Source organism: Pelophylax lessonae (assembly GCF_965119305.1).
Source record: "Pelophylax lessonae genome assembly, chromosome: 12".
NCBI classification, from domain to species: domain Eukaryota; kingdom Metazoa; phylum Chordata; class Amphibia; order Anura; family Ranidae; genus Pelophylax; species Pelophylax lessonae.
The window spans coordinates 225,080,584-225,096,946 of record NC_138779.1 but is presented as its reverse complement, the minus strand read 5'-3'; the positions used below and the strand labels follow the sequence as shown (position 1 = coordinate 225,096,946).

Below are 16,363 nucleotides of genomic sequence, written 5' to 3'. Positions count from 1 at the left end.
ACCCTAAATGATGACGGTGACTGAGATCTGCACCCTAAATGATGACGGTGACTGAGATCTGCACCCTAAATGATGACGGTGACTGAGATCTGCACCCTAAATGATGACGGTGACTGAGATCTGCACCCTAAGTTATGACGGTGACTGAGATCTGCACCCTAAGTTATGACGGTGACTGAGATCTGCACCCTAAGTTATGACGGTGACTGAGATCTGCACCCTAAGTTATGACGGTGACTGAGATCTGCACCCTAAGTTATGACGGTGACTGAGATCTGCACCCTAAGTTATGACGGTGACTGAGATCTGCACCCTAAGTTATGAAGGTGACTGAGATCTGCACCCTAAGTTATGAAGGTGACTGAGATCTGCACCCTAAGTTATGACGGTGACTGAGATCTGCACCCTAAATTATGAAGGTGACTGAGATCTGCACCCTAAGTTATGACGGTGACTGAGATCTGCACCCTAAGTTATGAAGAGCACATGCAAACTTCACACATACAATACATAAATGAAAAATGAATGCATAAATAAGTGACGTCCGGTGTGATATAAATATGTTAAGGTGACTGAGTGATTCAGTTAGAAATCAATGAATGGTGATGAAATTACAAATCCAAATATAAAATGCTGATGTGCTTCAATATAGGAAGAAAAACCACAAAAAAGTGGATGTGCAGGCAGAAACATTATGGGACTTTTTCACTGCAAGTACCGACTCGGCTCTACTCGGCCCTGCTTGGTACGGTGTTGGAACGGTTCGGTACGGTATGGTTTGCTTCTCCACTAAAGTAGTATTAAAGTTTAGTGGGTGGGATAACGATTCTCTGACCAATCAGTGGCTAGTAGTGACTGCATGCAAAGGATTGTGGGATATGGTACCTCTTGGAACCACAATCGAGGTGGTACTGTTTCTGAGAGCCGTACCATTCGGTTCCATGCAGTGGAAAAGCGCCATTAGTGTCCATAATATAGTGACAATAGAATTTTTTTTTTTTTTTAGATTGAACTTTATTGTCATTACACATGTACAAGGCAACAAAATGCAGTAATAGATAAATAATTGCAAAAAATTGATGGGGTTAAATCTCAAAGGAGAAAACGTGAAACATTAAATATGTGAAACTTTTAATGGCAAAACTCGGTGAAGTCCAAATCGCACAACTAAAAAATTCCAGTGCAGGGTGGTGTGTAATAATAAATAGTCCCAAATCGCATGAAAAAAAGTGCTGCGGTGTGACTTCACAGCAGTGGTGATCTATACGTTTCCAGTGGATCCTTAAGTGTGGTGGGTCAGGGTGCTCCCCGCTCTCCCAGGACCGCACTTACCAGATGTAGTTACCCCTACAGGGGTAATGGGCCTGTATTAATTTGGCTCCAGTATCCTTCCTTGGTAATCAGCGGTTCCTCAGGTGTTGGTGGCCTCAGTAAGGGTCCTATCAGATGGATATAAACAGTACTGCAGGGCTTCCCAAACCTTTTTGGGCCGAGACCCACTTCTGAATACAATTATTTTTCGGGACCCACTTGCTTGTAATTGAATATTGTAAAGCACTACAGAATTTGTTGGCGCCATATAAATGCAAATAATAATAATAATTGTATTTTAAAGGTAGGGGGGATGTTAAAATAAAAATTTTACTACTTTTCAATTTCTTATTGAATCCACTTAATGTATAAATATAAGGCTATATGGTACTCACCCTCCTTCCTCTCCCAGGGGTCCACAGTGAAGGTGAAGCCACTGTTTGCCCTCTCCCGGGCCCAGCAACCCTCACCCATAGTTTCCATGATGAGGAGCTCTATGCTGGTCTTGGTGTCCTGACTCTTCTCCTTCAGACCCTCTACTGGGGTCACAGAAGCTGCCATGAACTCCTGACAACGCCGGGCCACCTGCTCCTCCTATGACACAGAGGCTGCTGTCTCTGCCCGCTATAGCTGAGAGAATCCTGCCGCCAGTCTAGCCACAAACACTGCCGCCAGCAGGACTGAGGAGCTCTGCACCCCATGAACATATCCTACATAACAGCTCACATACGTACTCACTGATGCAAGTATCCTCCTCGTGGGAAAGGCAGATCAGCCTCCGTAAACTGCGTGGCCGGGGTCCTGAATCCATCGCAATATGACTGCTCTGGCTCTCTGTAATTTGCGCGGGGCTCGCACGGCACAATTTAGGCAGGTCCGCTCTTAGTGATTTCTGGCTCATCGAGACCCACTCAAACACAGCTCGCGACCCACCAGTGGGTCCCAACCCACAGTTTGGGGACTCCTGGTGTACTGTATACCTCAAAATCCCAGGTGTGATGCGGGTAACATATATATGGAGAAAAAACTCCTATAGTGCAGTACTGTACTAAAATTATCCAAGTTTAATGAAATAAGTTCTCACATTTAAATGAAAAACATCGAGCATTCAAAATGAAGTAAAAGCCGGGAGAACGGCCGCGCTGGGGGACTTCCGGACCGCTGTGTGTTCCACGCAATCTGGAAGTGTGTATCAGAAAGGCGGAAGTGATACAGTGACGCTCTACGCGTTTCATCATGAAGACGTCATCAGGACTCCTTTTGTTGGTATTTAATCACCTGTGATTTTTTTATTTTATTTTTTTTCTTTGTTTTAGAGCGCAAAAAAAGAGCAACAATTCTGGAAAAAAAAACTCATTCTGCTATATAACATTCCCAATAAAAAAAAAAAAATGTACACATCAAATTTTTTTCTAACCAATATTGGCCAATTTGTATTCTGCTACATATTTTCGGTAAAAAGAAATCCCAATAAGTGTATTTTGATTGGTTTGTGCATCTACAAACTAGGGGAAAGGTTTGTCATTTATTTATTTTTTTTACTAGTAATGGCAGCGATCTGTGATTTTTTAGCGGGACTGCGACATTGTGGTGGACAGATCGGACCCCTGACTGACTTTTTTGAGATTTTTGAGGAGACCAGTGACATTACTACAGTAATCAGTGCTATAAATATGCACTGTCACTGTACTAATGACACTGGCAGGGAAGGGGCTAACACCAGGGGCGATCAAATGGTTAAATGTATACCTAGGGGGTGTTTTCTAACTGTGTGGGGGGTGGGCTTGTGGAACCAACGCAGATCTGGGATCCTAAATAGGAGGAACACAGGTGCTCTACTGATTACAGAGAGAACAATGGTGTGCGGTGTTTACAACAGCAGACCGCCGTTCTCTTTCCATGGGGAGGAGCGATCGCATTCGCCGGCCCCATGAGTCTGCTTCTCTGCTGGCTAATGGGGGCGGGCGTGCCCCTAGGATCTCTGTACAGGTACGGCAAATCGTGCAGCCGAGCCAGCCTGCTGTAGTACAACTATGGTGGGCTGTTGGCAAGTAGTTGAAGCTGTCCTGGAAATCAAGTTAACAGGTAATAACTTTGTCCCCCCCCACTCTGATGTCCACCATGGATTATACTTGTTTTGGTTTATATAATTTATTTTGTTGTGATTATACTGTGCTCTTATTTATTTATATATATATATATATGAATGGTTCGATGTATTCCCACCATTTTCTGCTTCTTGCTGTCACAGATCCTGATGAAGCCATATTAGTGAAACACTTTGATCCTGTACGCCTCTTCTTTTTTTTATTTTTTTTATTTGAATCCTGTTTTGACAAAAGCAAACAATCTGATGTGAATTGTGATCTCCTTCTACCTTTCCAATATCGCATCATATCCGGCTCCACACATCGACGCTTTCACATCTTTTCATGTGTTTACAGATTTGTAACAAAGATGTCATATTTTTTTTTTTTTTTTGTTATGGCACACAAAGTCCCTTTTTTATTCTTTCTCCCCTTGGTGGTGGTTGGGAGTGGAGAGAATAATTTGCTTCTATATACGCTCTATAACTAAAAGTATTGGGACGCCGGCCTTTACACACACATGACCTTTAATGACATCCCAGTCTTAGTCCGTAGGGTTCAATATTGGGTTGGCTCCGCCCTTTGCAGCTATAACAGCTTCAACTCTTCTGGGAAGGCTGTCCACAAGGTTTAGGCGTGTCTATGGGAATGTTTCACCATTCTTCCAGAAGAGCATTTGTGAGGTCAGGCACTGATGTTGGATGAGAAGGTCTGGCTCGCAGTCTCCAGTCGAATTCATCCCAAAGGTGTTCTATGGGGTTGAGGTCAGGACTCTGTGCGGGGCAGTCAAGTTCCTCCACCCTAAACTTGCTAATCCATGTCTTTATGGGCCCTGCTTTCTGCACTGGTGCGCAGTCATGTTGGAACAGGGAGGGGCCATCCGCAAACTCCTCCCACAAAGTCCAAAATGTCTTGGTATGCTGCTGCCTTTAGAGTTCCTTTCACTGAAACTAAGGGGCCAAGCCCAACCCCTAAAAAACAACTCCCCTCCACCAAATGATTGGACCAATGCACAAAGCAAGGTCTATAAAGACATGTTTGGGGTGGAGGAATGTGACTCGCTGTTCACTCTGGCTGAATGTGACCTAGGGGGTGGGGTCTCTGGATCTGTCTATCAGCTCCTATGATTGGATGCTGTGTGGGTGACTGACCTCCTGTGATTGGATGCTGTGTGGGGGACTGACCTCCTATGTTTTGTGTCCTCTCAGAATACGAGCCGCAGAGTATCTGTGAGCACCTGCAGTACCTCTTCGCTCTGCTACAGAACAGCAACCGCCGCTACATCGACCCCTCCGGGTTCATCCGAGCGCTGGGATTGGACACGGGGCAGCAGCAGGTGAGACTTCCTATGTGTGGAAGGGAGGGGGGAGCACCTTTCAGATTGGATAGGAATTGGCCAGACTTACACTTTAAGAAGCCCCTGGGGGGGGGGGGTTAATATTTATCAGTTGGGGTACTCGGGGGTGGGAGTGTTTGCCCGGGGGGGTGAGGGTGCTTTCCCGGGGGGGGGGGGGGATTGCTCGGATATTGATCAGTAGGGTACCCGGGGGTGGTGGGAGTGTTTGCCCGTGGGGTGGTGGGAGTGTTTGCTCGGAGGGGAGGGGGTTGTTTGGATGTATTGATCAGTAGGGTACCCTGGGGTGGGAGTGATTGCCCGGGGGGGAGGGGGTTGCTCATTGCTCGGATGTATTGATCAGTTCGGGGGTGGGAGTGTTTGCTCGGAGGGGAGGGGGTTGTTTGGATGTATTGATCAGTAGGGTACCCTGGGGTGGGAGTGTTTTGCCGCGGCGGTGGGAGTGTTTGCCCCGCTGACCGTTGCCCCCTCTTCCTGTATTTAGGACGCTCAGGAGTTCTCCAAGCTGTTCATGACTCTTCTGGAAAATACTTTATCCAAACAGAAGAACCCGGATGTGCGGAACATCATCCAGGACCAGTTCTGTGGGCAGTACGCCTACGTCACCATGTGAGTCCTGGGGGCGTGGCCATGGTGGTGGGAGACGTGATCTGTTTTATGTAATTGCCGCATGTATGGTCAGCAAATAGTGTCCCCTGCCCCCCACCAGAGGGTTTTTTTTACGCATTTCACTTTTTCTGTATTTATTGAACGGAGAGCCGGCTGAGCGCCTCCCCCCCCCCCCCCCCCCCCCCTGTAATCCCTATTGAAGGAGAACTCATGGAAAATCTTTAGGTTATTACCCCTGTAAAGGTTTTATTGTTTTCTGTATCCCTATCAGACGATTTCCCATGACTTCCTATTCCATAACCAAAACAGGAAGTGAGAGGAAATTCCTTAAATGAGGGAATGTCTGGATGTCACCAGAGCCAGTATCCCCCTTGGAAGATTTCCTAGTGACAGCCCCGGGTTTGAGATTCCTATGGAGCCAATGGTGGGAAGGCTGGCAGTGTGATGGTGTCAGGTGATCATATGGAGCCAATGGTGGGAAGGCTGGCAGTGTGATGGTGTCAGGTGATCATATGGAACCAATGGTGGGAAGGCTGGCAGTGTGATGGTGTCAGGTGATCATATGGAACCAGTGGTGGGAAGGCTGGCAGTGTGATGGTGTCAGGTGATCATATGGAACCAGTGGTGGGAAGGCTGGCAGTGTGATGGTGTCAGGTGATCATATGGAACCAATGGTGGGAAGGCTGGCAGTGTGATGGTGTCAGGTGATCGTATGGAACCAATGGTGGGAGGGCTGGCAGTGTTATGGTGTCAGGTGATCATATGGAGCCAATGGTGGGAAGGCTGGCAGTGTGATGGTGATCGTATGGAACCAATGGTGGGAAGGCTGGCAGTGTGATGGTGTCAGGTGATCATATGGAACCAATGGTGGGAAGGCTGGCAGTGTGATGGTGTCAGGGGTAATATAAGGAAATCTTTCCTCCTAGAGGTCAGAGCCCAGGTGTTGGGTGGTCTTAGGGGGTGGTGGGGGAAATCTTCAGGCAGCCCCGGTCTCTTCGTTCTATGTTAGATGTGGTCACACAAATTATTGAAGTCCTCCTTAGAAGGTGAGCCGTCCTCTTGCAGTCATGCAGGGCAATGCTTTGTTCTGTGAAGTCTCTCTGAGGACTCTGATGTTACATCAGTAAATCTTGTCATGTGACCTCCTCCTGCTGTGCGGGCAAAGATTGCTGCGCTCTCATTGTGCGTTCCCTGGATACCCCTCCCCCTCCTCTGACACCCCAGCACTGCCGGCGTACAGAAACATGCAGCCGGGGGGGACTGTCCATAACCGGATTTTATTTAACATTTTCGTGTTTAGGTAAATGAGCGCCTGACATGGAGAAGGGGAAAAATAATCAGAAAAATCTCGATACTTGTTTTATCAAAGGCGATAGATTGTTACATTGTAATTCCAGGAGAATTCTGGACTACCACCTGACTAGTCCGCCTACTGACCTGTGTAAGTATATACCTACCTATTCTCAGCCCGCTCCGCTCATGTGATCTGCTATGTCAGTCACCGCCAGCTGCAGGGGAGAGGAGAGCGGAGACATCAACCATAGGCTGCTATAGCCCATCCATTGTCAGTGCTACCTCCTCTCCCCTGCAGCCGAATCACAGGACTGGAGTAGAACAGGCTGAAAATATACTGTAAGTATATACATCTTTCTTACAAAGGTTAGTCAGAGAGGTCTTTGGAGGGGGAGGGGACTTTTAGAACATCAGTTAGGTGATAGGCTGGAATTCTACCTTTGATATTCTGCATACAGTTGTATATAAAGAGGCACCATGAAATGTGTGGGGCGGCATTGTCCGCCGTGTGTGATGAGATGTGTGGTGTGTTGTCACCCTCTGCCCTGTGTTGAGATGTGTGGTGTGTTGTCACCCTCTGCCCTGTGTGGTGTGTTGTCACCCTCTGCCCTGTGTGGTGAGATGTGTGGTGTGTTGTCACCCTCTGCCCTGTGTGGTGAGATGTGTGGTGTGTTGTCACCCTCTGCCCTGTGTGGTGCGACGTCCCTCCCTCTTCCCTGTGTGATGAGATGTGTAGTGTGTTGTCACCCTCTGCCCTGTGTGGTGAGATGTGTGGTGTGTTGTCACCCTCTGCCCTGTGTGGTGCGACGTCCCTCCCTCTTCCCTGTGTGATGAGATGTGTAGTGTGTTGTCCCTCCCTCTCCGCCCTGTGTGGGGCGGCAGCGGCGTCCCTCCCTCTCCGCCCTGTGTGTGGGGCGGCGACGGCGTCCCTCCCTCTCCGCCCTGTGTGTGGGGCGGCAGCGGCGTCCCTCCCTCTCCGCCCTGTGTGTGGGGCGGCGACGGCGTCCCTCCCTCTCCGCCCTGTGTGTGGGGCGGCGACGGCGTCCCTCCCTCTCCGCCCTGTGTGTGGGGCGGCGACGGCGTCCCTCCCTCTCCGCCCTGTGTGTGGGGCGGCGACGGCGTCCCTCCCTCTCCGCCCTGTGTGTGGGGCGGCAGCGGCGTCCCTCCCTCTCCGCCCTGTGTGTGGGGCGGCAGCGGCGTCCCTCCCTCTTCCCTGTGTGATGAGATGTGTAGTGTGTTGTCCCTCCCTCTCCGCCCTGTGTGTGTGGGGCGGCGTCCCTCCCTCTCCGCCCTGTGTGTGTGGGGCGGCGGCGTCCCTCCCTCGCCGCCCTGTGTGTGTGGGGCGGCGGCGTCCCTCCCTCGCCGCCCTGTGTGGTGTGTTGTCACCCTCTGCCCTGTGTGGTGCCGTGTTGTCACCCTTTGCCCTGTCTGGTGAGATGTGTGGTGTGTTGTCACCCTCTGCCCTGTCTGGTGAGATGTGTGGTGTGTTGTCACCCTCTGCCCTGTCTGGTGAGATGTGTGGTGTGTTGTCACCCTCTGCCCTGTGTGGTGCCGTGTTGTCACCCTCTGCCCTGTCTGGTGAGATGTGTGGTGTGTTGTCACCCTCTGCCCTGTGTGGTGCCGTGTTGTCACCCTCTGACCTGTCTTCCAGTTGCAGTCAGTGTGGCCGAGAGTCCAAGTTGGTGTCGAAGTTCTATGAGCTGGAGTTGAACATCCAGGGCCACAAGCAGGTGACGGACTGTGTCACAGAGTTCCTCAAGGTAGGTTCCCCCTCCCCACCCCCATTCATAGCCGCCATCTTTCCCTTCATTGCGTTGTTAGAACGTTGTTTTCTATGCAGGAAGAGAAGTTGGAGGGAGACAATCGTTATTTCTGTGAGAACTGTCAGAGTAAGCAGAATGCCACCCGGAAAATCCGATTGGTGAAGTTGCCACCAACCCTCAACCTCCAGCTCATGCGATTCGTCTTTGACAGGTGTGGTACTGACTGGCTCCGCCCCAGAATGTGTTGGCAATGATGACCAGAATCTGACTGCTTTGAGCAGTATAGTTTTCACTGACCCTCTGTGATACAGGAGGTGCGGTGTGCGATTTCTGTGTAATCCTATCTTCTGTCTGCAGACAAACCGGGCACAAGAAGAAGCTGAACACGTACATTGCCTTCTCCGAGACCCTGGACGTGGCCCCCTTCGTAGAACACGCAGGTTGGTGACCGCTCACATTTATAGGGACTCAGATGGTCCTCCGGTGCCGAGTCCTTTCCTGACATTTCCTGACCTTTCCTTCTCTCTTCAGGCATTGATTATACTTATGAGCTGACGGCGGTCCTCATACACCGGGGGGTGAGCGCCTACTCCGGCCATTACATCGCCCATGTGCGGGACCCCCACACCTCCGAGTGGTACAAGTTCAATGATGAGGAGATTGAGAAGATGGAGGGGAAGAAGCTCCAGCTGGGGATTGAGGAGGATCTAGGTAAAGGCTTTACGTTGTGAGTGCCCTTTTACCTCTCACTTTACTATGGCCGGTGTACTCACAACCCTCCCCATCCCCCTCCCCCTCACATATTGATGTCCTTTTTTTTCCCCCACAAATAGAGATTTCTTTTGGTGGTATTTGATCACCTCGGCAATTTTTATTTTTTGCGCTATGATTAAAAAAAAAGTTAGAATTCTGAAATGGTTAACACCAGGGGCAAAGGTTTAAATGTGTCCCTAGGGGGTACTTTCTAACTGTTAGGGGGATGGGCTTGCTGCATGAATACAGAGATCGGTGTTCCTAAATAAGAGGATCCCTGTGTTCATCACTGACATAACAGTGGTCTGTTCTGTTTATGGTGACACACCGCCGCTCCATCTCCATGGGGAGCGATCACGATGGCAAACATGGCTGCTGGACCCGCAAATTGGCTTCCCGTGTGGCGAATGGGCGCTCGCCTGCTGGCAGTCTCGTGAAGCGATGTACAGATATGTAGTTTGGCAGGACAGAGCGAACCCGCTGCAGTATATGTACTGAGGATGGTCGGGAAGTGGTTAATGGGCCATCTGACCCCAAATCAGAGTATTCAAAACTCCAAGATCGGCATTTTTGGATTTTTGAAAACGTGCGCAACACGTTGGCTTCTGTGTGATCCGGGAGTGATATTGTGACGATTCTTCTGGATTACTACATCTGAGACCCAATCACTCGAGTCTGTCTATGGGACGGGAGAGCCTGTGTGAGGGGGGGGGGGGGGCGTGTCTTCTCCCACTGCTTGTAAAAACAGCCGAGAGGCTGCTGAGCCGCTTCCATTATTAGAAGAGGGTGGACTCCTCCAATGTCCCCCCGCAGTCTGATCCCGACTCCTCCAATGTCCCCCCGCAGTCTGATCCCGACTCCTCCATTGTCCCCCCGCAGTCTGATCCCGACTCCTCCATTGTCCCCCCGCAGTCTGATCCCGACTCCTCCATTGTCCCCCCGCAGTCTGATCCCGACTCCTCCATTGTCCCCCCGCAGTCTGATCCCGACTCCTCCATTGTCCCCCCGCAGTCTGATCCCGACTCCTCCAATGTCCCCCCGCAGTCTGATCCCGACTCCTCCAATGTCCCCCCGCAGTCTGATCCCGACTCCTCCAATGTCCCCCCGCAGTCTGATCCCGACTCCTCCAACGTCCCCGCAGTCTGATCCCGACTCCTCCAACGTCCCCGCAGTCTGATCCTTAACTCCTCCAATGTCCCCCCGCAGTCTGATCCCTACTCCTCCAACGTCCCCCGCAGTCTGATCCCGACTCCTCCAACGTCCCCCGCAGTCTGATCCCGACTCCTCCAACGTCCCCCGCAGTCTGATCCCGACTCCTCCAACGTCCCCCGCAGTCTGATCCCGACTCCTCCAATGTCCCCCCGCAGTCTGATCCCGACTCCTCCAACGTCCCCGCAGTCTGATCCCGACTCCTCCAACGTCCCCGCAGTCTGATCCCGACTCCTCCAATGTCCCCCCGCAGTCTGATCCCGACTCCTCCAATGTCCCCCCGCAGTCTGATCCCGACTCCTCCAATGTCCCCCCGCAGTCTGATCCCGACTCCTCCAATGTCCCCCCGCAGTCTGATCCCGACTCCTCCAATGTCCCCCCGCAGTCTGATCCCGACTCCTCCAATGTCCCCCCGCAGTCTGATCCCGACTCCTCCAATGTCCCCCCGCAGTCTGATCCCGACTCCTCCAATGTCCCCCCGCAGTCTGATCCCGACTCCTCCAATGTCCCCCCGCAGTCTGATCCCGACTCCTCCAATGTCCCCCCGCAGTCTGATCCCGACTCCTCCAATGTCCCCCCGCAGTCTGATCCCCACTCCTCCAATGTCCCCCCGCAGTCTGATCCCCACTCCTCCAATGTCCCCCCGCAGTCTGATCCCCACTCCTCCAATGTCCCCCCGCAGTCTGATCCCCAACTCCTCCATTGTCCCCCGCAGCCTGATCCCCAACTCCTCCAACGTCCCCGCAGCCTGATCCCCAACTCCTCCAACGTCCCCGCAGTCTGATCCCCAACTCCTCCAATGTCCCCCCGCAGTCTGATCCCCAACTCCTCCAATGTCCCCCCGCAGTCTGATCCCCAACTCCTCCAATGTCCCCCCGCAGTCTGATCCCCACTCCTCCAATGTCCCCCCGCAGTCTGATCCCGACTCCTCCATTGTCCCCCGCAGTCTGATCCCCAACTCCTCCATTGTCCCCCGCAGTCTGATCCCCAACTCCTCCAATGTCCCCCCGCAGTCTGATCCCCAACTCCTCCAATGTCCCCCCGCAGTCTGATCCCGACTCCTCCCAACGTCCCCGCAGTCTGATCCCGACTCAGGATGTGCTGGAAAAGTAAATCCCATCCATGGAGGCCCCACCTCCCAAATTACTGGACTTAAAGGATCTGGTTAGTGACGGCTTGGTGCGTACTTTCAGGGGTCCAATGGAGTCCATAGCGGGGGGGGGGGGTTAGGAAAAGGGACAGTCATAATGTTATGGCTGGGTGTAGTGATGGTGATTGGTATACAGATAGATATGAAGTGACGTTTCCTGTATTCCATATTCTACTGATGTCATCTCTTCTGCGTTTTCTCTTCTTTCCTTACCAGAACCTTCTAAAGCCATCGCCCGGAAACCCAAATGTGCGAAAGGCTTTCACTGTTCTCGGAACGCCTACATGTTGGTGTACAGGCTGAAGGCGGAGAAGCAGCAGGAGGTGGAGTTTGAGGTTCCAGGTAAATGTGTGACGCCTTTTATCAGGGCCACTTTACACCGTCTGCAGTCCGGTGCCTTTATTTTCTCACATGGATAGCGGGGTTTATGGTTTCCAATGGCATGGTGCTGACTGGGGTGTTCCAGAAAAAACATGCTGCATTTTCCTGTACCGGAATCCATCAAAAATGCATCAGACCCCCCCCCCCCCAGTACAGTGAAAGAAAGAAATACAAGGAAACAAAAATGTAAAAAGGAGCTGCGCTATCGACTGTGATAATAAATGCTGGAAGAACAAGAACACTGCGTTTGTGTTGATGGAGCTGATGCAAATATTGAAGTTGTAAATATTCAAAGTACGTAACAATGATCAATAAAGTGCATGGGATCAATAAAGTGCATGGGATCAATAAAGTGCATGGGATCAATAAATAAATGCTCAATACAAATAGTAAAATAAATGATCATAATGCATAGATGAACAAAAAATTAAATAAATGTGTTGAATAAATGATGATAAAAGGTGGTGATAATAAAACTCCTTCACCTTGTGTTCATTGTGAATAAATACGGTACAAAAACCAGTGAGTTATCATTATCACCGCCTTATTTTATCCACTCCTCGGTTTTTGTACCGTATTTATTCACAATGAACACGAGGTGAAGGAGTTTTATTATCACCACTTTATCATTTTTTTATTCAACACGTTTATTTAATTTTTTGTTCATCTATGCGTTCTGATCATCTATTTTACTATTTATTTGTATTGAGCATTTATTTATACACTTCATGTTCACGTTTTATTGATCCCATGCACTTTATTGATCCCATGCACTTTATTGATCCCATGCACTTTATTGATCCCATGCACTTTATTGATCCCATGCACTTTATCGATCCCATGCACTTTATTGATCATTGTTACGTATTTTGAATATTTACAACTTCAATATTTGCATCAGCTCCATCACATCAACACGACAGTGTTCTTCTTCCAGCATTTATTATCACAGCCAGATAGCGCAGCGCCATTTTACATTTTTATTCCTGAATAGTTTGGGTAGACTGTATTGGCGCTGCTTGCTATAGTCAGGCTATCGCCCTATTTCCTACTTTGATAGCGCGGGAGTTACAAACTTTAATACTTAGCACCTGGAAACAATTATAAAAATGCATCTAAAACACTTAAACGTGTTAATATGTGCACGCAGGAACACATTTAGGGGGGATCTGGAGAGTTTTTGTGGTGTGAAGCAGCCCTTAGACCTGTCTGTAAAGTTGAGCAGAACATGACCAGTAAGGCCCGGTTCACACCTGTGGGTTGTTTTTTGTTTTTGCAGAAACGCACCACAGCTCATTTTAACATGGTTTCCTATGGGGCGCGGTCACATCTGCACTCTTTTCAGCCGCATTTTTTGGAAAGGGTCAGGGACTTTTTTAACGCAAAACTGTGCTTTTTTTTTTTTTTTTTTCTTTTTTTTGAAAAATGCGAAACACATCAACACGTAGGCAAAAAGCCTATGGCAGGCTGTATGAAGAACTATTATCCCTAATGGGCAGACCCTGGGGGGGTGGGGGGGAATATGACACCCTGTCAGGAAGGCTGTATGAAGAACTATTATCACTAATGATGTTTATGGAGAGACCCTGGGGGGGGGGGGATTTGACACCCTGTCAGGCAGGCTGTATGGAGACCTATTATCCCTAATGAAGTAAGTGTATAGGGAGACCCTGGGGGGGGGAGGGATATGACACCCTATCAGGCAGGCTGTATTGAGACCTATCCTACCCAATGAAGTAAAATGTGTTGGGGTGGGCAGTCCCTGTCCTGTGGGCTGTACGAGGCCCCATGATTTCTAATGGTGGCCCTGAGTGTGTCTTTCCTGGGTGCCCCTAGTGTATGTACTAGCGCCCTCTGCTGGTGTGTTGCAGGTTTCCTCCAGAAACTGGTGGAGCTGGATAACTGTAAGTTTGAGGAATGGTGCGTGGAGATGTCTGAGATGCGCAGACAGAGTGTGGACAAAGGGAAGGCCAAACACGAAGAGGTGAAGGAGCTGTACCAGAGGTTACCAGCTGGAGCTGGTCTGTAAGATCTTTTATCTCACATATCCATTCAATGCTCAGATTGTTCTCTTCTGTAAAATGAAGGTCATGTTAACCCCTTCCTGCCGGCTGTATGCATGTATGTGGTAGACCGGAGGTGGGTTTTATTCTGTGCTGCCACATATGTGTCTGTCTTTGTCCTGGGGGCCGTCCACCTCCAGCACTGACCGCTCCCACTGACACTCCAGAGCCAATCGTACAGGATTTTTGATCCCTGTGGCAGCCAATCAGTGATCACATGATTGGGACGCTCATGTCACACCTCTGGTGGCATCCGGCAGTAAGGAGTTACAGGAGATGGAATGTTTCTTTATTTGAATATTTAAAAGGGAAAGCCAATGAAAGCAGTAATAGGAAGACCACATTGCTGTGGTGCTCAGTCCCGTGGCTTGTGTCAAGGCAAGGGTCACATGATTGTTGCCGAGGCGCGGCTCACGTGGCCGTTGCCGAGGCGCGGCTCACGTGGCCGTTGCCGAGGCGCGGCTCACGTGGCCGTTGCCGAGGCGCGGCTCACGTGGCCGTTGCCGAGGCGCGGCTCACGTGGCCGTTGCCGAGGCGCGGCTCACGCGGTTCCTGTCTGAGGTTCTCGGACTGCCTGGCCCGTGCAATGTTCTGTGTGCTCCCTTGCATTGGATTGCCATATATGGAGCTGAAGACTGAACTCCCAGAGAGCTGTGGGGTCAGACCATGTGACCTTTGCCGTGGCAGTGCCCCACATGACTAGAAAAGAGATCAAAACATTATTTCTATGAAATGTATTTATGTGGAATCTCTATATTTCGGTGGTAGGGTTGGATAAAGACTTAATAGGCTGAAATAATAATAATGCTGCTCCAGGCTCCCTTCAGTACTGCTCGCATCTCTGAAGGCCTAGGCTCTCAGTCATGTGATCTCTACTGAAGGAGGGGTGGATTAGAGTTCAGATTGGCCGATCCATTTTTGAATCATAAATCACAGTATCAAAGTGCCTAGGCCACCAATGTGAGATCCTTCCTAAAATGATAGTTGCCTGGCATGATGTAACTTATTACTGTTTATCCATCCTGGCTAGACTTGTAAGATTGCTGGTAGATATCACACATGCCGTAGTCCTGTGTATTTGGCACCCTAAAAATCCCAAGTCTTTCACCACCAAACCATGCATCCATATTCTAATCTGGACTTCTCCCGAGGAGTGTCGTCCTCCTGTAACTCCCTATAGGACATTAAATCCACCCATGACTTTTTCAGCAGCAAATTGGCAGCCCCCACCCCCCGTGTTTAGCGACTCACAAGGTGCTAAAGATGTAGGACTACGGTGGGCTAAAGGGTTCCCGAATAACATTATCGCTGCTGCTGCTTAAAGAAGAATAAGTCTGTGAAATCATTTAGTCTCCTTTTGTAGCATTGTCTATAGAATTTATCATTTTTAAATGCTTCAGAATTTACAGTTTACATCTTTTCCTGCATGTTTGGTGGGTGGAGCACTGAACGTAAAGCGCTGCTTCCCGGAGTTGCCCTTTAATTACTAAATGTACAAAAAAAGAATGTAATGGACCTCACAATAGTGAATGTGGAGCTGATTTCTTGTGTTCTGCCCTCTGTCCTGAGAATCCCTTTGCCTTCCGTTTTCTCTGTTCTTCCTCGGTATCCCTTTACCTTTCCACCCTCTGTCCCTTCCTCGGTATCCCTTTACCTTTCTGCCGTCTATCCCTTCCTCGGTATCCCTTTACCTTTCTGCCGTCTGTCCTTCCTCGGTATCCTTTTTACCTTTCCGCCCTCTGTCCTTCCTCGGTATCCCTTTACCTTTCCGCCCTCTGTCCCTTCCTCGGTATCCCTTTACCTTTCCGCCCTCTGTCCTTCCTCGGTGTCCCTTTACCTTTCCGCCCTCTGTCCTTCCTCGGTATCCCTTTACCTTTCCGCTCTCTGTCCTTCCTTGGTATCCCTTTACCTTTCCGCTCTCTGTCTCTTCCTCGGTATCCCTTTACCTTTCCGCCCTCTGTCCTTCCTCGGTGTCCCTTTACCTTTCCGCCCTCTGTCCCTTCCTCGGTATCCCTTTACCTTTCCGCCCTCTGTCCTTCCTCGGTATCCCTTTACCTTTCCGCCCTCTGTCCCTTCCTCGGTATCCCTTTACCTTTCCGCCCTCTGTTCCTTCCTCTGTATCCCTTTACCTTTCCGCTCTCTGTCCCTTCCTCGGTATACCTTTACCTTTCCGCTCTCTGTCCTTCCTCGGTGTCCCTTTACCTTTCCGCCCTCTGTCCCTTCCTCGGTATCCCTTTACCTTTCCGCCCTCTGTCCCTTCCTCGGTATCCCTTTACCTTTCTGCCGTCTGTCCTTCCTCGGTATCCCTTTACCTTTCCGCCCTAGGTTCCTTCCTCGGTATCCTTTTACCTTTCCGCCCTCTGTCCCTTCCTCGGTATCCCTTTACCTTT

General features: G+C 50.0%; 1 protein-coding gene across 1 annotated transcript in view; it reads left to right on the top strand.

Moving 5' to 3' along the window:
- Window positions 1–16,363, top strand: part of USP48 (ubiquitin specific peptidase 48) — a 46,122-nt gene that overhangs the window by 10,022 nt on the left and 19,737 nt on the right. Inside the window, 8 exon segments of the mRNA XM_082273416.1 lie at window positions 4,607–4,734; window positions 5,237–5,361; window positions 8,306–8,414; window positions 8,495–8,628; window positions 8,775–8,857; window positions 8,949–9,128; window positions 11,746–11,871; window positions 13,782–13,931. Coding sequence (XP_082129542.1) covers window positions 4,607–4,734; window positions 5,237–5,361; window positions 8,306–8,414; window positions 8,495–8,628; window positions 8,775–8,857; window positions 8,949–9,128; window positions 11,746–11,871; window positions 13,782–13,931 — 1,035 coding nt within the window.